This window comes from Caloenas nicobarica, chromosome 4 (genome assembly GCF_036013445.1).
Source record: "Caloenas nicobarica isolate bCalNic1 chromosome 4, bCalNic1.hap1, whole genome shotgun sequence".
Classification (NCBI taxonomy): Eukaryota; Metazoa; Chordata; class Aves; order Columbiformes; family Columbidae; genus Caloenas; species Caloenas nicobarica.
In genome coordinates, this window is record NC_088248.1 from 27,130,371 (window position 1) to 27,152,044 (window position 21,674).

General features: G+C 38.1%; 1 protein-coding gene across 7 annotated transcripts in view; it reads right to left on the minus strand.

Moving 5' to 3' along the window:
• Nucleotides 1-21,674, minus strand: part of LOC135987984 (bifunctional methylenetetrahydrofolate dehydrogenase/cyclohydrolase 2, mitochondrial-like) — a 51,155-nt gene that overhangs the window by 17,908 nt on the left and 11,573 nt on the right. For 6 of the 7 annotated variants that reach the window (XM_065633434.1, XM_065633439.1, XM_065633435.1 and 3 more), the window contains 4 exons: nt 17,590-17,742; nt 16,736-16,843; nt 10,946-11,038; nt 4,423-4,548 (listed from right to left, as the gene is read on the minus strand). In XM_065633434.1, coding sequence (XP_065489506.1) covers nt 4,423-4,548; nt 10,946-11,038; nt 16,736-16,843; nt 17,590-17,742 — 480 coding nt within the window. Of the gene's footprint in view, nt 1-4,422; nt 4,549-8,614; nt 10,427-10,945; nt 11,039-16,735; nt 16,844-17,589; nt 17,743-21,674 lie in introns of those variants that run through there. The other variant, XM_065633440.1, reaches the window with a different exon arrangement.

Genomic DNA, 21,674 nt, shown 5'->3' on the forward strand with positions numbered 1-21,674 from the left:
CATTAAACATTTCTGTATCCTGTAAAATGTTGCTAAGGTACAACTGTAGGACCACCATTTCCACTAAGAAACTGGATTAAAAGATTACTGCGGTAAATCTTTTAAGCTATGTGAACAAATTTCAAGAAACTTGTCACCTTGTCTGATTACTTTGTAGTCATTAGTCCTGTAGCTGGACAGGATACATTTGCCTGCTTTTCATTAAATCAATTATTTTGGGTACACTTGGTCTACCCAGAAATGATATATGAATCTCCACTCTCCACCTCTATGGTATTCAGCATACCATTTCCCTGGTTTTTCTACCTTCAACTCTGTCCAATTGTCCCTCATTCAAAGGAAGATATAATATACACTTATCACCCCTCCCTATGTCAATCATTTGGTGAGGAACTCTCTTCTGCTGTTCAGTATTGGGAACCTCTCCCTGGCTCCTGGTGGCACCCATGTTCCAGAATCTCTTTTGCATTGTCTAGGCGCACAAAATACAGATGAGTCGTGAAAATTCCCATTTATAAACCCCTTCACTGATATTACAACTGTATCACCTATGAATAATTTATTTTCTATATAGGCATCCAGTGAAGACTCAGAAATCAGCACTACCATCTGCTTGTCAAAGATATGGGAGGATTAATATAGAAATACAGGCAGCATTTTAAGCAAATCCCACTTTCATGGGCCTTTCCAGTTCATTTTCAGTTAGTACTAGTAACTTTTGGCATTTTTGTCCTACACAAGGAACACCTGCGAATCCCATATACAGCACGACATAATTCTTCAGCAGTAACATCCCCTTCTCATGAGCTACCAAAATTGCAGTAGCAATTGAAGTACAGAAGCTCCTTCCTCATTTTATTATGAACCTCCACGACAAATGGACCCAGGAGCCTTTGAAAAAGCCAATCCCAGCCAACTACTAGGAGGAGTACCCATGGGTGACATTAGCCCACTTTGTCAGCACACTGACGCAAACCTTTGAGTTGGATTTTGGTTTGCAGCTCAGGAAGGATCTCTGAATGCTGTGCTCCTGGAAAATGCCACTTCTGCGTGGCAGGTAGCAGGGCAGGAGCAGCGCAGAGACAAGCAGCTTTTAACAAGGAGCTCTGTAACAAAGGTTAGCTCCTACATTGGCGTGTTACTACCCTGCTCTACCAGTCACTCCTGGAATAGGTGCTCCACCCAAAAAAGCCATTCCAGTTAAATGCTCTATGTAAGTTATTGTTTTATTTCATGTTCTTGGTTCTTGTAGCCCTCTTCGCCCCTTAGCATTTTTGCTGTGGCAACAAAAGCCCTATAAAACAGGGCCAAGTACACCCACACATGTATTACCCTCTTCACAGAAACATGTCTCCCTTTCTGCGACTGAAATTTGCTGCCCAAAAGTAACTAATAGTGCTCGCAATAACCTAAGGATGCCACTGATTCTCCTCCTTGCTGCCACTTTACTCTCCCTCTTGTGGCTCCCAGAAGTTACAAAACACTTCCTCCCCAGACCACTTATTTTGGCAAATTCTTAACATAAATAGGGACACACTGAATGTGCTGTGCTGGTTATATATGGAGAGATGCACAGGCAGTCTAAGATACCCTAGCAATATCAGGCTAGGTACTGCAGTGATTCGCAGCTGACCTCCACATGCACAGTGTTTTCCTGTTTTGTTCTTTTAGCTACCTTGGAAATGCACACGAAACTATTCTGAACAAAGAAATTTTTTTTTTTTTTTTTTTTTTTTTTTTAATGTGAACACAGCCTGGAGTGTCAAAATAAAGGGAGCATATGGGGGTAGGGGAAGTCACCAATATTGTTTGAAGACATTCCACAACACAGCCTGGGATTTTTGGTCAAAATAAACAGTTAAGCCTGACAAGCACAACAATACCTGGATGCCATCACTACCAGGCCAACCATTATAGCAGCTGTAATACTGATACACATGGGTCTGATGCTGTTGAATTTTTTTAAAGTAAACTAAACAATCTTGTTGCTCCTCCTCATCTAGAGGAGTTTAAAGGACAGCCAAAGTGTGTTCAGTGGCTTGAGAACATGTATCCATGTACACCAGGATATAGCAATGGTCTGCCTATTGCAGGAAGCACCGTCACAGGCAAAGTCTCTGGCTGCGGGTGACTGCATACAACTCTGTTGCTCACAGCAGAAGCGGACATGACTCAAAGGCACATTTTAGAACAGATTTCAAAACTTTAAAACTCATTTTTGAGCAGCTATCAAATTCTTTTAGCCTGTGATAGGATTTTTCACCTCCAGACATTTCTTACATAGAATTTAATAATGAACAACATAAAAAAAAAGTTGCAATTATATCCTTTTGTTGTTAAAGAGATAAAATTAAACTTCAGTGCCTAACCTATCCTCTAGAGATTAGAGGATGGCATCCAAATATTGCTAGGATATGACAACTCAAAACGGTTTCAACTATCTATTAAACTTTATTTCCACTATCCAAGTTGTTCAGTCAGATGACCTGGTCCAGGCAGCCATTTCCACCTATTTCATGTAAAACAAATTTAACCTCTGACTGCCCAGTTAAATCTCTGCTCTCCCCAGCACATTTCTCTACTTAAGGAAGGGGATGAAAAGACAAGAGATACTGGTAGGCTACAGATGTTAAACAGGTGCTGTATGTCATACCAGCCATTTATGTACCTGGCCTTAACCTGCAAAAGACATTTTTGCTCTGGCTTAAATATAAATTAGGTCAAGGAATCAGAGAAAAAGGATGAAATTATTTGCTACATGAATACACTAGCTTATTCCATTTCCTAACTGCCAAATCAAATACTTGGCAAGGGTGTTTTACTTTTTAGTATTCAGAATTGTATACACCAGGATGTTTTTTTATTCTTGTTAGAGATTTAGCGAAACTTTCACCGATACCAATGAACCAACAACAACTTCCCTTTGGCAACGCACAATGAAATGCTACTTGCAACTGTAGTGGCATCATCCAAGTTGAAGTTCCTCCCTCTTTTTTGGATCTTCCCTCCCCCCAGGTAAAATCCCAAGCACAACCCACAGCAGACATGACAAGACACATACAGCGCATTGCTGAAACTCTGAATCACAGCCTTCCCATTGAATCTACACCTATATTACATTCAAAAGGTTGCACACTTAAAGAAAAAAAAAACCCACTATACAATTTAATGTTTCTGAAAGCTACAGCTTTTTCCCCCAAACCTGCTAAAGGAAACAAAAAAATCCCGAAAATGTTATGTACTTCAGTTCTGAAAACAGAAAATATAACCTTCTCTTTGTGATAATATAAGCAGGATAACAAAACAAAAAAATGTTCAGGTTGTAAGTCTAAGAGTATTTTTCTACTGGAACTCTATTGTACACATACAGTTATATGTTTCCAAATGCATGCTGAGACAATCACTTAGCTGCACTTGTGCAAGTAATTTCATTGACTTTAACAGACAGGTATCACATATGAGTAAAAGAAGCAGGAACTAAGAGACTGATCTAATTACAAATAGATACAGCCGGCTAGAAACATTCTGAATATAATTAAGCTTTGAGACATTATGCCAGCCAAGATGTTAATAACCGTGAAAAAAAAAAAAAAACACACACAAACTGTGGGTGATTTTCATACTTATCAAAATAAGGAACTGTTGAGAACCATTAATAATGTGGGTAAATGCTGTCTAAGCTTCCCACACTCAACTCCACCAATAAGCTTTAATTTTTCACTGCAACAATCCTGCTATTCCAGTCTGGAACTCCCCCAGAGCAGAGATATTTAATCAAGTTACATTGTGAACTTGCTCTGCAACACATTAAACATAAAAAGATCAATATGTAACATTAATTTTTATCTCAGGCTTGCCTAGACCAAGATTTTCAGGAGTTTAAGATGAACTCAGATTAAACCTTAGCATAAAGGATACTTCTGAAGCGCAAGTCAATATTTGCACATATAAGTTTAGAGTGAGAGCATAAAAGGAGGCTTAGTATAATATTAGTATAATAACAAAAGGAGGCAGTATAATAATATTGCTTATGAACAGCGGGAGACCCTATTCTTGTGAAAAAGCAGAAACTGTTTTTATTGCTTACTCTTGAAAGACTTCACAGACTCACGAAGGATTAAAGAAACTTGGATACAAGCATCTTTTGACACCATGCTGCCATAATAGCTCATCTGCATCTCTTAAAGGTCACTTATGTGCAATTACAAGTAACACCTCCTCTCTTGAATAACATACCATTTTTTTAAGAGCAGATACACGAACATATTGTTTGCTTTGTTATTTAAGGAAACAAATTTAAAATAATTCCTGCAAGTGCCATCTCATTTCAGACACTGACTATCCCATGTGTTTATCATAAATGAATCCCACAAACTTCAAGATACTTATCCAACAGGTTCATATAAAGAACATTTCACTAACCTTCGAAGTCCACATCTCCAACTAATTTGGTCTTTCCTGAAAGAGGATCATGGATGTGGTTGATGCCTACATCAATAACAGCTGCACTTTCTTTAACCATATCAGCTGTAATCAACTTTGGGATACCTGAAATCATAAAGAGACACTTGATTAACATGGCCAGGTAGTTTTAGGTCATCAGTTTCAAATTATGTCAAGGGCATGCATATGGAAAAGAAGATAATTATTCCACTTCCATTTTTCTTGATACATCACACACAGAAAACTATTTATCTGTTTCATACAGTTCACAATTATGAGAAGAAGAAAAAAAAGCTAGTATTTGTTTATTTTGACTAAATATTTTCAGCTAAACCTGCAGTCACAAACATACTCAACATGAAGTAAAGGAAGAAAGGACTTGCTGTTTTGTGGTAATAAGTCACTTTCACAGCATTTCCAAAGGAAACCTGGATTATAAAGATGCTCTGCAAGCCTCAAGAGGTGGTTAGCCTTGTCAGAGGTCTGCTCATCCAGAAGTTCTGTCAACTGTTGAAGGAAGCCGTGTATGTTATTTCCGCAGCATTTTCTTTAGTCTTTGCTTTTTTAATATCTGTACTGAATTTGTGCTACTCTTGGCTTATCCGATTTCTCATATACTTCACTTATTAGATGCACGACATTTTGAGCAGTTATTAAACAATGAACAAGAACTACATGAAATACCACGGCTACAAAAAAAAAAGCTAGCTTGATGAGAGAATCTGATCTATCCCATCATCTTATTTTTGATTCCTGTCATTTATAAACAACAGATAGACACCAAGAAAAAAAAAGATCCAGCTTAGATTTGCACATAATAAACAGCATCAGCACAAACTGCAAGAGAGAGGTAACCACCTTTCAGGTAAAACTTTTTCTACTTGATCTCATAATCAAGAAAAATGTACTGGTTGGAAAACCAGTTGGGTAGTTGTACCTGGGTAGGAGGGTCCAGTGGTATTTTATGAAAATGAAAGCACATATGGAAGGAATTCCAAAAGAGCCAAGTGTTTGTTTATAATGCCACTAGCACGACAGTAGAGAGCACTTGTTATTCGGTACTAGCACAAGATGCAGATAACACAAAGCTGAAAGAACTTTAAACAGATTAGCTCAGATTTCAAGTGTCACTTGCAAAAAGGAGCAAAGCATCAAAAATCATTTGACATTCGAGAGGAAGGCAAGACACCACATTTACATATGAATAATTACCCTCACAAAGGCAACACAGGAAACAACCAGTTAAGCAGTAATTCTTCGGAAAAATAATTTGAAATTAGATCAACTGAAAACAAACAGCCAGTCAGGCTACTGCTAGAAACACACAGAAGTCCTGATCTCTTCAACATATGACATCAGCTGGGATACCCTATTCTTGCTGTGGGTGCCAGACCTAACTTTTTGTTCACAGCTCTATAAAACATCAGGAACAATGAGGATCATGAGGAAATTTTGCAAACAATTAACCTTGTTGATCTCATGACAGCCTTCAAGGACATAAACAACTGTTGGCACAAGAAGAGGAACTATGCTTTTTTTGCCATGTCTATGATCAATGTGACAAAAAATAATAGACTTGCGTTTGTTTCCTTGCTGCACTGTCCAGAACTTTTTAACCATGAGAAGAGAAAAACATCAGCACAAGTAGCCTAAAAAGAATAAAGTGGTCTCCATCGCTATAGATTTGAGAAAGCAGATTGAACTACTTTGTACTCATGTGTACAACATATTACTTCTGGTGCACTAGTATGGACTAGATGGGCTTTCAAAAGATTATTGTTGCCCTGCTATTCTACTATTTCCATTTAGACACAGCAAAGGAGAATGGAGAAGACCTCCTAGATTCATATTTCAGTGATAAACAGAAAACACTGCTGACTCTTGTACTCCTTAGATTATGAAGCCTTTGACAATTGGCAAACACATTTACCAAAATTTAAGGGTGAAGGATGGCAGCCTGAGACTGAATCAGATACAGCTGAGGCTTTTTTATGTTAGTTTCTACTACTAGTACAGGAAGAAAAAACAAACAAACAAAACACAAAGACAAAACAAACCACCACAAGCTGTACAACAGGATTGGTTTGGGTTGAATAAACATACTCTGCTAATAAGTAAGTGAAACTGTTTTACTGGTAACCCAAGTGCGTGACACCGACCTTTCACAGGGGAGCTGCTACAAAACTCCATGTCCTTCTATTTATATCAAAAGAGGAGACCTCCCTGCTTGATGAAAGAGGGCCTGGCCCCAGCACTACACACCTTCATCATCTCCCAGTGGGCTGCATCTGTATAGTGTCCTGGAGTACTATTTTTTGCTATTAAGAAACACCAACTAAAACAGAGAGCTGCAGCAAGCCGCCTCAGCTCTTTCATACACACCATTTTTCTTGATCACATTTAAATATAAAGAATCTTGATATCACCAAGATGTTCAGTTAGGACCCAGAAAACCTAAAAGGTCGCTACAAGTTCCAGATGAAGACGTGAGCAAATGGCTGTACGTTTCCAGTCAGCACAGTTGAGATACCTATATCCATAGCAAGAGACACCAAAACAGTTATTTAGATATTAAAAGAACTTAAGTACAAAAATGACAACTCCATTACAGATAAAATCTGACCTGAGTCTTACTGAAGGGGATGGCAAAACACTATTTTCTAAGGCAGTAGTCCTGGACAGTAAATGTAAATATTTACTGGACAGTTTGTAAATATCACTGCCACAGGGGATTTCAAACTCCAGGTGGTACCATACATTTACTTTGAGGAGCTCAAGCTCATCTGGCTTCCCCAACGTGCTGAAGTGAGAGGTAAGACTTCTATGGCATGCCAACAGCTCCACTTGATGCACAGAAAAGACCTCCCTTTCAAGAGCAGTTCAGAAGGATCTCTCTTGGCAAAGAGCAATTTTAGTTACAGGAAAGGCTACCTTAGAACAAATGTACTAGCATTGCTTTACAAACAGGATCATCAACATGTTACCAGACAGCTGAAAATTCATTCCTGGACAGTCACAACAAATGAAGTATCTCCTGCAATGTGAAAGCAAAACAATACCTGCAATTAAAGTCCCTATATGCTATCAGAGAGCCAAGAATATCAAGTCCTTACACATCACCTGCAATAGCCTATCAGGCCTTAATTGCAGCAGCATTCTTTTCTTGTTTTAAACCACCTCCTACATTTCTTTCGTACCATGCAACCTCCAAATCTGAGTGACAGGAAATTCCAGCTTTAAAAATCACAATTTACTTTGCTTCTTGAGTGATTCCCTCAGTTGTATGTTCTGTGAGAAATGTTCATCCTAGTAACAGAGTATCTCCCGAGGAGGAGTCTAAGCTCCTCTCTCCTCAAAGCAGCTTTCTCTTGGGTGGAGAGAAGAAAAAAAGGAAAAGGAATAAAATCAATATGTTTCGAAACTATAGTTTTATTGGAGACAAGCACTGCTATACAAGGGCTATTGCTTCATTCAAAGTGCTGGATCACAGCCAGTCATTTAAATACAAGCAATACAAGAACCTTCTTTGCTCTCCGTTTCTCATTCCCCTATAGGACATAAACTTGAAACTCTGCTTCTAATGTTGAGCAACCCAAGACCTCAAATTCTTTCTTATGCCATTTGATAACATCTGGCTGTGACTACTTCATCACACTCTTATGCAATCAGTTTCAAGCTGGCTGGTAATTGGATAATGCCTCAGTCTTATGGGAGTAAATGATCTGCGTGTGATAGGGATGAAACCATATTAATGGAAGCTGCACAGTTACACTCTTTGTAAAATGGTTTGATAATAGGCCAAATACCTAATAGCAACAAATAAACTAACCCTCAAACCAAGTGGGCAGATCTATTTACTTAAGCCTACTTTACATACCAAGTAGGAAGAGATAGGCATTAGAGCAGCTATTCCTAAAATGCACTGACTGAAGAATACGGGAAAATCTTTCATTGGTAACTTTTGTAGAAAACAGTGAATCACAATTTAAAAAAGAAACAAAGCCCTACCTAATCTCAGCTTATGTACAAGGCCTGTAAAATAGCTAACTCTTGAGAAAGCTAACCAACCACTATCTGAAAAAAAGTCTGACAAACCAGCAATTTCTATACAATGTGACCACAGATCATGTGCCAAGGGACAGTCCAAGTAGTCTAGAACAATTTAATCTGGCATTGCCCCCCATCCCCCCCGCTTCCTTCTCTTCAAGTCTAGCAGGACAATGAGCCTGTCTCAAGGCAGACTGGAAAGACAAGACAGCAACAGCAGGCTGACTACTCAAAGACTGCCTACTGCCTCCATCACCACCCTGGAAGTATCCTAGTGGCTATGCAAGCACCACAGGTAAAGCTGCACTTAGTCTTCTACTACAGGTCTGGGCTGATGGCAAAGAGAACAGACTCCATGGGACGTCTGTATAGACACGGATAGCAGGCAAGGATAGGAAAGGCTACAGTGAGATGAGAAGTGCCGAGTGTGCTTAGGAGGAAACATTATGCTTTGGCTAAAAATGCAAAAGCTGCATGGCATTGAAAGAGTTTAGGAAACTCCACCTGGAAGCAGAGGGACAAATTTTGGGGAGGGGTAGGCTGGACAAGAGCAGCATTGTTGGAACTTACGATGCGAGGAGTTGGGAGGGAACAAGAGGGAAGGAATAAACTACATGGATAGTTAAAATCACAGTAAGCAGGAAAACTAGGGTCCCAAGGCTGGGGGTGAAGGACAGACAACATATGAAGATGAGTTTTCTCAAACTCAAGAGTAAAAACAGGAGCACCTGATTTGAAGGGTTACGAAAGCCATGAATGCAAGACTCCTCAGAGATGGAGTACTACATCAGAAGGAATAGACTCATTGCAACAAGTCACTAAACCTGGAGGAAGAATGCGAATGGCTCTTCTAAAAGCATTATATAGGAAGAGGAGAACAAGAATAGAAATCTTGCTCTGATATGCAGACAAAAAGCCATCTTCCATTCGCACATCTCACACAGTGGCCTATAACAGCAGCTGTTTCCACCAGGCAGGGTAGAAGTTACTTTCTTTGCAACACTCACTGAACAGGTCAAGGGGAACTTGGAGGGATTCCAACTTTTTTGAGGTGCAATCTTTCCCAGAGCATCCACTGAGGCAGGGCTGAATACTGTTTGCACAATCTAGCCCTAGGTTTTTTCATCATTCCAAGTGTATCTTGCATTGTGTAATGAATGTTTTATCATGCTTCTATTACAAATGACATGAGGAAAATAATGTGAAGAACTTACACAGCTGGGATGCTACTAAACTGTTTAACTATAAGCATAAACGATGACAAACTATGTTTAGCACAAAAATCAGAGGCAATGATTAAATTTGAAGCAGTGAATTTGGATAAAAAGTTTCAAGTTTATTTCCAATGAGCACACACATTTTTACTTTTCATTCACAGTGTGTGAATACTGGTCAGGCCCACAGTTGAGCAATCGCATATGGGAGAACTAAGCTGTTTCTTGTTCCTGACCTGGCATGAGGAAGAGATAGTACAGTTAAGCCCTGAAGCCAAGGACATGTCACTTCAACAGGAAGTGATGAGCTTTAGACAGGCACCCATCTGTATTCAGACAGAAAATCAGCAAGCAAGCTTGGGTATTGAGGATTATGAAGAGGGAGGAAGGGAGGAAAAAAGAGGAAAGACAGAGAGGAAAATACAATCCATTTCTAGTCCTCCAAAATGATATGAGAGAAGGAGGGTATCCTGAGCCGCAAGGGGACACAGAATTTTACCAAGATGGGTTTTTTTTTTAATTAATTAATATTTCTATTTATAATACCGGTAAAGAAAAAAAACCAGAGGTTGCTCATAAGCAGAGTTCTGCTTGTTTTTTGGTCTGAGACTAGTCAAACTGTAAGTATTTCACTCTACATAGCTTTAAGAATATAGACGCTGGTCTTTCAGATCCCTTCATCTAGGCAATTACCATTCTCTCTTCCGCATTATATGATAATTCTAAAAGAAAAAAAAAATCCAGATATTAACAACATATGTTACCAAAACTACCAGTTAATTTGGCAAGGTTGCCCTTAATTCTAACAGCAAGGGAATGATACCATTGTTTTAAGAATGCAGCCTCCAGCTAATTTACAGAAACCCTCCTGTAAAAATTTAAATGACTCATGATTTTTGCACTGCACAAATAATGTTTTAATTTACATAATTATACGTGTATAAACTATGCACTGACTGGTTCTCAATCTTGAGTTCACTCTGAAGTCTCCCTAAGGGAAAGGTGTCACATATGATGAGAAACAGTTTGAGTCTGCAAATGTGAAGAGCAAGAACAAAGAGCCAAATCACTTGCCCCTTTTACAACAAGAAATCCTACTTACTGCAACAACCTCTGCAAACATGAGCAGCAATTATTTGGCGAAACGTGAAATAGTCAGCAGTGCCACGAACACAGATGGCAAAGTTTACGTTTTAGGTTTTTAATTTTGTGACTGAAATATGAACAACAACTAGTATTACCTGCAGCTACTATTACAATGTCAGCAAGCTGTGTATGGATCTTGAGTTGCTCTTTTGGCGTGTATCTGTGAGTAATGGTCACTGTAGCATCACCTGAAACGAAAGAGATGATCACTTAATCATCACATATAAAATGCTTGTATAGCATTTACTTTTGGGTACAAATGAATGACTTCTGTACATTAACAATAGTACAGATGATATCAGATTTCTCCTGGAATACAGCATTTATTTCAGCACAGGCAGAATGCTCATAACACTTGCTTTTTTACACACATGACAAAACATTTAATCTTAAAAATTCTCAAAGGATTAATTAATACACTGTAGACTAACTTACTCCTTCATCAGCTTCATTACACTTAGCAGAATTACACAGAGCAAGCCCAGCATGGACTCTGGTGTCTACCTTATTAAGCATGATTTATATAGTGTACCATAAAACAAAACTCAGTTGTTTGTTGTCACAAACTAAAGCTTCTAGTAAAAGATCACTATGCTCAGACCTGTCCTCAACCACATTTGTCATTCATCTGTCCTGAAGCTCCTTAGATGCTTCCTTTGACATTCTGTTGTATAGACAGGAAGGCAGATCACTGTCTCCCTGTACCTGTGACTTGAATTTATAACAGCATTTCCCTCAAGTGAAAGTTTAGTCTTCGGCATGTGCTTTTGACAGATTGAGTGCTTAAGGAATAAATGGTAATTCAAGTTCAGTGAAGTAGCGCTATTTCTTACTGATACTCCCTCTCTCAAGAATTAACACGGCTGATAACCTGTCCAAAAAAGCAGGTGACAGAGGCTCTTCTCTTTGTAGGGCCTGGTTGCACAGGGAACGAGTCTAGTAGCTGTGACAACAAGGACACTCCTAGGCCAAAGGTCTTTGTTTAGAAACCCTGTTGACCAATAATTGCATGGGTCACACAGCAAAATCCCTCTCGAGTGGAACACAAACAGATTTCATCAAGGAGATGCATTCTGGGAACATACATGAGGAACAGCAGCATCAGCATTTACAAAATTCCAACTGGATGGATCTGAGAAGGTTTATCATCATAATCACTTAAGGAATTAATACATCCAATGCATATATTTTGCCACATGCTCAAAGCATTCCAGCTCATCATTTTATGTAGTTCAAACACAACAACAGGAATGGAAAAAACTGGACAAAAAGTTCAGATTTTTAGAGGTGTCCTACCATTTCTTGTATCTCCTGATACAACAAAAACTGCTGAACCCTTACTTTACAGCAGAGTAGCAAGCGTTTGAAGTTATCACAAACAGAAGCCCACATCCTTTTGGGCAAACTCAAAAGATCTGGGACCTGCTCCTGCATGTATCCATGTTGCTTGGCAAGAAGCTACAAATAAATTCTCCTTGGAACACATGAAAAACCTTGTGCTGTTTGGTGGAGATACTGAGGAGGGACTACTACACACAAAATGAATTGTCACGGGAATACAGACTGAAGTTTCATACTGTATCTGACAGCAACCATGGTCATCCCTCAAGGACTGCCCAAGAAAAGAGCAAAGACAACAGTTATCAAAGGAGGCTCCTCCTAACACTCTCCCTTGTCAACTATTTGTACTGCAGCATTCAGATGTTACATCCCCTCATCTCCACCCTCCACTTATCATAGAGTCCTAAGCTACATTATTAAGCATTAAACTAGAAGTTATTACCATCTCAGATGTTACTATGGCATTGCTTCCTCTGGAATGTGTCTGACTGATCTAATCTGTGCCTCTTACTTCATTAACTCTCTTCCTCAAGCATCTTATCTTCAATCCGTCTGTGCTCTGACTGCTCTGCTCTTTCCCCTCATGGGCCTGCTGTGATAGGACAAGGGGTAATGGTTTTAAACTAAAAAAGGGGAGATTCAGGCTAGAAATGAGGAAGAAATTTTTTACAATGAGGGTAGTAAAACACCAGAACAGGTTGCCCAGAGAAGTGATGGATGCCCCATCCCTGGAAACATTCAAGGCCAGGCCGGACGGGGCTTTGAGCAACCTGATCTGGTTGAAGATGTCCCTGCTCATTGCAGGGGGGTTGGACTAGATTCCCTTCCAACTCAAACTATTCTATGATCTTTGATCCCTCTCCTCCTTCAGTCTGTACAATGTATAACATCTCCTCAAAGAGATGGAGATGAAGACATTCTCAGAAAATGAGAACAGAAGTACAGATATGCATCAGCAATTCCATGAAATAAGGCAAATTGCCAGAAGTTAGAAGTCTCTCACCAACTTTCTATAACTTCCTATGAATATAAGTGCATCAAGAACTTAGACAGCTGTAACTGTTCTTGTGATAGCAACATCCCAGCCAGTACATAAAGCTTGCACGTCAAGATTCCTTCAGCTTTCTTCCTTTACTATCTCTGGGATCAAGAAATAACTCATACAAACAAAACAATTGGAATAGGACCCAAGAATCGATACTCCTTATTTTACTTATCTAAAGCAACATCTCTCCAGCTGTTCATTTGTTTGGACATAGGCCACACACGCTCTCTTCTGAGTGAGCAGCACAAAAGGTTCTACAGATGGTGAGAGTTTTCCCTCTTTGGAGGCCTCATTCTACAAACGTATTAAGAACTCTTCTGGTACCTGTTTTAAGCAAATGAAGGATATCTACCCAAAACACAATCATTGCTTCCAAAAATATATACACAATGAGATTCTTTTGACCTCTTATTCTGTACTCAGAGAGGCTGAGAAAAAAACCCAAAGGATTAAATCCAAAGTTACAAATATTCACACTGCCTTAGAAATAAAATCAGTGCTATTTTCCCATCAAGATTTTAGTGCAAAATGTGTTTGTCATCAGTTCCTGAAACCAAGGAATTCCTCTCACTACAAAAAAAAGGCAAAACAAAAGTCCCTACCTTCAGAATAGCAGTACAGCAGCTTACAGATGCCCCAGAAAGAGTAAGTTTTCCATTTATTTGCGATAATGCCAAAACAGAAAATAAACAACTATTTTTACACTGCTACTTCTGCTGAACAAAGACAGAGGAAGATATTTGGCAATTAAGAGTCTGCATGACATTGCTGAGTCAATTTACTACCTTATAAAACAGAGATAGTCTCTTGACCTGTTTTGTAAGGGCTCAGATGGTTTTCCTATCTGATCAGATATTGCCACCTGCAGGACATTAGAGCTTCTACATATAAAAATATCAGATGAATAAAGAGTCCAGCTTTTCAGTTTTGTTTATCATGTGTAAAAAAAATCAACAACTAAAACCTACCAAATAGAGGGGAGGGAAAAAACAACAACCACCACCACCACCACCACCACACAGATCTTGCATCACTTCTCAATAAAAATAATTTAATTAAAACAGTCCAATTGCTGATAAAACCCTATCCTGACTGATAACCTGAGAAAGTTCTTTTTCAGCACTTAACTGCAGGTCTTGTCTGGTCCCTGTCCCCCGTATCAAGATAAAGAATTAAAAAAAACTTCCACTTCATTTGTATTAACAGGTTTAAAGTGTTCTAAACATTCACTTAACAAGAAAGCCTGCCTTTGTTTGGTAAAAAATAAAATCAGCAAATCTGACACAATTTTCAACTTCAAAATACATTTCATCTAGAAACTTAACACACTTGCTAAAGCTACCTCGTCTTGTACCCTGACAGATGACTCTGATCATAATGCACAAATTTTGCCCTGCCATTAGCTGCTAAGAATATGGGTGGAAAGGATTATTTTGTTTAAGCTATTATTTTTATTATGTTCACGGTTCCAATCTCTCCTTTAGTTCCACCTCCTTGGTCTTATTATACATGAGAGTTATGCATTCCTTTTCACTGTCTCTCTCAGCTTATCTCAACTGCCCTCAGTTTTTTCTGGATGTATCATGATGGAGAAGTTTTCATAACCATTGGGGTAAAGCCAAAACCACTGTCATGCCTGCCTTCCCTTCCACGTGCTGTACCCACTGGCCTCTTGTTGCTCAGAGCAGAAGCAGAAGAGAAAGCTAACTACAGAAGACCAACCGGATCTCCAAGGATAGCCCAATCCGTGTGTCAGAAATGAAAACTAAACCAGACTACCCCAACTATGGAAGGATTTATCACCATGTACATGACAAATACATACGAAATGCTCATTTATTGTGAAAGAAGTACATAAGTTCCTTTGTTTTCTCATTGCCAGCTGCTTTGTACTGTACGCTACCGCTTGGCAGCCTGGAAACAAAGACAGACTACTTTAAAAATAAATCAATTTCTTCAGAATAAGCCGAGATAATTTTAATGAGTAAACTCTTTTACATCTCAATTCCAGTGTTGTGGGCACAGGAATATCCATGTTTTTCTGTCACCCTATAGAATACTTGACATATATAGCATCAATAACTATGCCAGTAAACAGGGCTGCCAGTCAAGTTGTGTACTATGTCAGAAATCAGAACACAGGCAGATGACCATGAAGCACAACAAAATTCATTCATAGGCTAACAAATTCACTGACTAGGCCCTCAAAACAAGTAACACTACTACCAGTCAAATAAGAACTACAAACCTAGAATACAAGAGAATAAAACTGAGCCATAGATCCAACTAAATCAAAAACGGAAAGCTTCAAACCAGCATTTAGTTACAGCTAAAAAATTTTCATGCAACTACTTTAGGTTTTGTAACAAGTTGCTGAGAGAATCACAGGTCATCATTTTTAACTGAGAAACATTCAAGTATTTTGCAACATAACTGTGTTGTATAAAGCTTATTTCAAACTCCATTGCTGGGCCACGAAACTGCACTGCCAGCAATATATAAATCCCAATATTTGTGGCAAATGGCAAAAATGCTACTAATTTTCATAGGAATGGGGATGAGACCAGAACTATGCATTGATGGTAATTACAATTCAAATACTGAGAGAATTTTCAAATAGCAAGTTTCTCACAGAGGCTAAATGGAAAAATCCACTCTATGATTAGTAAGAAGCTTTTAGTGTTTTATTATATTAATAACAGATTTCATTCCACTTCTATTAAATATGCCAGGGATTAAACATCCATGTTTGCTTCATTTGCATATACCACCTTGGCAGTTTCTAACATCAAAATGAAGTTGCAAAAGGACAGTATTCTATTTAAATTTGTTTTTCTTTCTACAACACAATAATAGCAGCACATGCATGCTTCTGTAATTGGTTAAAAATATTTCCATTACAACCCCCAATTTCCAGGGCGATATAAACTGCACTGCAGAAAAATCCCCCAGGCCAACATGTAATATCACAGAGCTCACACTGGAAGTTACTTTGTTGGCCATTTGGATATTTTCATAATCACCACCTAACTAACATACCACAACACAGGAATCATGTCATTTTTTTTTAATATGTGTGTATGTGTATATGTATATATATGCGATGCGTGAGCACACGTGTGTGTATAAAAAACTTGACATTAATATTGCGTAAGTATGAGGCTAAGGCATATTACTTTGCATAAACATCACATGAACTTCCACAACACTTCAAGGCCACACGGTCAGGCATTGACCTCAACGTTCACTGTTAACCATATTTAAACAGTAGCTGTTTCAAATGGAAGACAAGATGATGACATAACACCAGAGTAAGTCGAGTCTAGAAACTGCCTTGCTTACCTAAGACAATATCAGTAAATATATTAGCAAATTTATTTCCTTGCTCTGATTGCAAATAATGTACAAGAGATAAAAGCTTTCTCTTTTTACCTGAATCCTCAGCTTTATTTCAATGATTTCACAAATGTCAACACTAAAACAATATTTATAGACTTACCTCCAGGCCTCTCGTGCTCTCCATCAGTGTGTAAAAGCATTGAAATAGGCATTCCAACATTCTTCGATCTTCCAGCTACAACAACATTTTTTCCAACTGTTTGTATTCCTTATTGGAAAACAAATAAACAAAACACAACTATCAAAACGCTGTATTCTGCTATTTTGATATACCTAAACCCTTCTTCTCAATCCCCAAGACATAATTAATTGCTGTTGTGGACTGCTGACATCAACATGACTTGAAAATCCACAAGTCTGAACTTGAGGGATGAATCCACAAAACAGCTTTCACCCGTCACCTTAGAGAAACTAAACTGGCAACTCATCCAGGTTATCTGAATCACCTTTTGGAGGGACTTCATCTCTCTGACCACAGAGGGAAATGGCATCTCTTATGTCTATCAATAAGATCCATGTTATAATTTTAAAACAGCAGCTACCAAATACATACACATTCTTTTCCCCTTCTAGTACCAAATTAAACATTCTCATTTTTGTTCTTATTTCTTCCCCCACAATAACTTGTGCATTCAAGTCTTCCATTTGATAAATAATCAGGAGGTCAACAACATCACAGAAAGTTCCTTGCAACATTGTAAAATGCAGAAAATAAGTTACCAAAGTGTTTCGCCAAGTAATGGACATGGACTGTGGTCTACACGTTAATTAATAGTTGTGCTACTGGCAAAAATTCTCATCTATTTGGCATCTCATTATTTAGATGAATCCTCTAAATGTTTGTTCTTCAATAAGCCCATTACATTAATATAGCCTATGCCTTTTAACTCACACTGGACTTTATCCTTCATTCATCTTCCATGATAAAAAGTTTCAATACGTTTAATTTCTTACCTGTTCGTTTTATAATTTCCCACACAGCAGAAGCAGTGGCAGGTATTATAGAAGACTGATCAAGACACAGACGTCCAATATTCATAATGTGAAATCCATCTACATCCTTTTCAGGTGCGATAGCATTACAAACTGTTCGCTCATCTATGTGATCTAGGAAACACATTGCTTTCAAATTACACTCACTTGTCAGGAGTTACCAATGCTATCAGAAAAAGATACAAGTTTCATCTAGCTAGTATAATGATTATTTTTCATTGTGAATACACTACACCCCTTCTCTCAAAGGCAGCAGTTACAACTTCAACTTCTTAAGTCATCTACTGAAAATTAAATGATTCCGTTTGCGACACTGCTAATAGAACAGATTTAAGAAAAATATGAGAGGCCAATACTCAACTGAGAACAATGAATGACTTCGTAACTATGAAAATAAATGTTTAAGCAAGATACTTCAGAGTCACTTCTGTATTATGGAAGTGTTAATTACAAAGTGGCTCAAAAAAAAAAAAAAAAAGCAGAAAAAGTTCTTGTTCACATCACCTGTTTAAGATCACACAGGATACATGACTTAAGATTTAAATGAATGTAAGAAAACCCTAAACTAAAATAACTTTGCAGGTCTAAATTTCATTTTGGATTTTACAATCATATAACTGTTTTTGAGGAATTTGCTAATCAGTAGGACCAAAACATATCCTACTTCATTGGAAGATTGTGAGAATGCATGAAATTGTTTAATACTGATGAGCTCAAAACACTGAATATGGCTTAAATGATGACACCATATGCATAATTGACTATTCATATCTACTAGTAACTAACATTTTTCACATGCACTATTGATAGGGAATAGGTCTGCAACTGCTTAAAGCTTGTACTACATAAACATTAGTATTGATTATGAAAAAACAGACATTAGCCCAGTCCTGCTTCTGCAATGTTACATACCCAAATATGAAACTTGCATACATAGACACGCTCCGGAGGAACAGCTCTACAAAACATCCCCATACTGACCCAGAAAGAAACCTTTGTTTTATAAATATATTTACCCAGCAGTACCTCAGTCACAATTTCAGTCTCTTGCTTCACCATTTAATAACTTCCTAAACCGCTTCCAGGATTACACCTTTATCTTTACTTCCATCTCAAAATGATAATTTTTTGCACCTTTTCTACAACACACAAAGCCCATTCTAGGCTAGATCCCTAACAGAACTCTGCAGTTGTGAAGCTATATATCCCAATGTCCAATTCAGAGAGCATAACGGTATGATTAAAAAAGCCAAATAAAGGGAAATACCTGTTGATTATGAAATTCAGACAATCCCAGAAAAATATTTTGTAGACAAAGACGTTTGATTTTAGTAGTCAATTAGCTCTAGGTATTTTGTGATTTTTCCGTTAAAAGGAGAGCATCAAAAGATATCACGCATGTTATAAGACTTGAGCTTGGGGAAGAGGAGACTGAGGGGTGACCTCATTAATGTTTATAACTATGTAAAGGGTGAGTGTCACGAGGATGGAGCCAGGCTCTTCTCAGTGACAACCAACAGTAAGACAAGGGGTAATGGGTTCAAGCTAGAACACAAGAGGTTCCACTTAAATTTGAGAAGAAACTTCTTCTCAGTGAGGGTAACGGAACACTGGAACAGGCTGCCCACGGAGGCTGTGGAGTCTCCTCCTCTGGAGACATTCAAAACCCGCCTGGACACCTTCCTGTGTAACCTCATCTAGGTGTTCCTGCTCTGGCAGGGGGATTGGACTAGATGATCTTTTGAGGTCCCTTCCAATCCCTAACATTCTGTGTATGTGATTCTGTGTGTGAAGACTTAGAGCATGGTAGTCTCTTGTTAAAAGATTTCCAAATAAAAAAAAATCCTGGAGTTGAAGTATGTTGTTAGGATCTACAATTTAATTCTCCATTTTCTGAAGGGAGGAACTTCCATTCTGAATCCTAATGAGAAAGGCCAGCGGAAATTATGTTAAGTGCATTGATGAAAGAGTCTCTTAAAAGCCAAACAAGCCTACTCCAGATTGAAGGCAATGATAATCTTGGTTTTATGTCAATTTGGGGAATAAATAAAAGAAAAGAAAAACAGAAATTTAGAGTAACCTATTAAACAGTTTTTGCAAAAGAAACCTTTTTAACCTTAGGCAAGCTAGTAGTTCATCAAATAAAAAAAGTCAGCAGTCATGCTTTTCTTTGTGCCTGGGATATGCTCTGACGAACACTCCTCATTGCTGTCTGTCTTCAGTTTCTCAGAAAAAGAAAGATAATAGATACATTCATGTAAATGGGAAAGAAATCATGCTTTACATGGATTTGTTTTTCCACTCAAAACTGATTTGCAGAATTTCAGAAAAGGATACATAGTGCTGGAAAAAAATGCAGCTGCATAGCTGGGAACAAGAAGGCTGACATGGCCCTGAGAAAAGAGGATGTAGACATGTTCCCCTCCTCCTCAGAGACACTTAGAAAACACTATTTGGGTGGGTCATCCTACAAACAAACCAACCTGGTTAAAACTGTATAGATAGTTAATATGTTACATAATGTGTAGATTTTATTTGTGTCAAGAAATGTTTTTTCCTGGTTTGTTTCCACTGACTGCAGATCACCCCATTTTTTTCAGAGGAATAAAAAAATTTAATACATCAGTTTCAGTCTCACAGCACATGGTTAACCTCCTCTCAAACGATACTCAGACAAACCTTGCTGTCATCCCAAGCTATTCTCCATGCCAAGTTCCTCTCTGCACCTCACCCTTTCACTTCTTAACCAAACCTGCAAGAGGACACTGAGCAGCACTTGTCTACCTACTCTGACAGGCCCACAGAGAAACTCTTATTATATTTACATCACAAACAAAATGCACCTCTAACGTTGACATACAGAAAATAAAGACTGGTTTTCAAAAGGGGAGACTGATGAAAATAAAAACATGGTACAAAAGAGATCTCAAAACATAGCATACAGATCAAGAAATACAAGGAAGCTGTTCAGCAGCAGCAGCAATGAGCTCCCTGGAAATAATTTTGAGAAGATGTACTGCAAACCTGCTATGATTTTAACAGTCAGTTCCACCAAAGTAGGCTGCGCTTAAGCTAGCATAGTCTTTCATAACAGAAGCACATGATGTTTGTACTCATTTGTCTCACAGTTCTTTGCTGCTTAAAACTAAGAGAATTTTGAGTTTTTCATATTCTATCTCAAATATCTAACATATCATAGCCATCTTTCCAGGCAGTTTCAAAAAGATACAGGAAACTCTCCACAAAATCATTACCACATCAGAAGTAATGTACTCATTTGTACTGTTTTCCTCAGGCAAAGATGATAATCCTCAAAGTCAAGTTGCTCTGGCTCACAAAAGTGAAAGAGAACAAAGCTATGTTCTGCTACTATTTTTATTCCACTATTAATCGAAAGCCACACCTGTGTGTGCTTTACTCCAAGAAACCTAAAATACCACACAACCACCCCAACTCTGGAATAAGCAGCGTCTAATGACAAAGTTTTTATAACTTCTAGGCTTTGTCTCCTTCCATTACAATGCAGATCAAAAGAATTTTGGAAACTGAGTTAACTTAGCATTCTGCCCTTCTGTTTCTGAAGTTTCTTCAGAGGAAAAAAAAAAAGTTTTCAGTAATTAGTTATATCTGACACCTATTTAGTAAAGAACTTCCTGAATATTTTACATTAGTGATAATTTTCATATTTAACTTGACTATACAAAAAATGTAATATTGAAAAAGATGTCCTATTGATAAAATTACTCCAAGCTTTTCACTAAGGTAGGGAACAGCCAAGCCTCAAACTAGCAAGTTTTACAGGTTAGAGGAAGGCTAATTAGTCTTCTTCGAGTTACTATGACAGATGTATGGTAGCTCTTGAGAGGGATCTTCAACCAACTTCTTTAGGGCTTAAAACATCTGGGTGTACTAGCATCAGACATCTGAATTGACATAACTAGAATTATTTTCAGATATTTTTTCTATTCAAGTATTCAACAGGTTGAAATTCCCTAAGTTTCAAGGCTTAAGTCTGTTGTTGAACTAGGTATCGATAAACACAGACA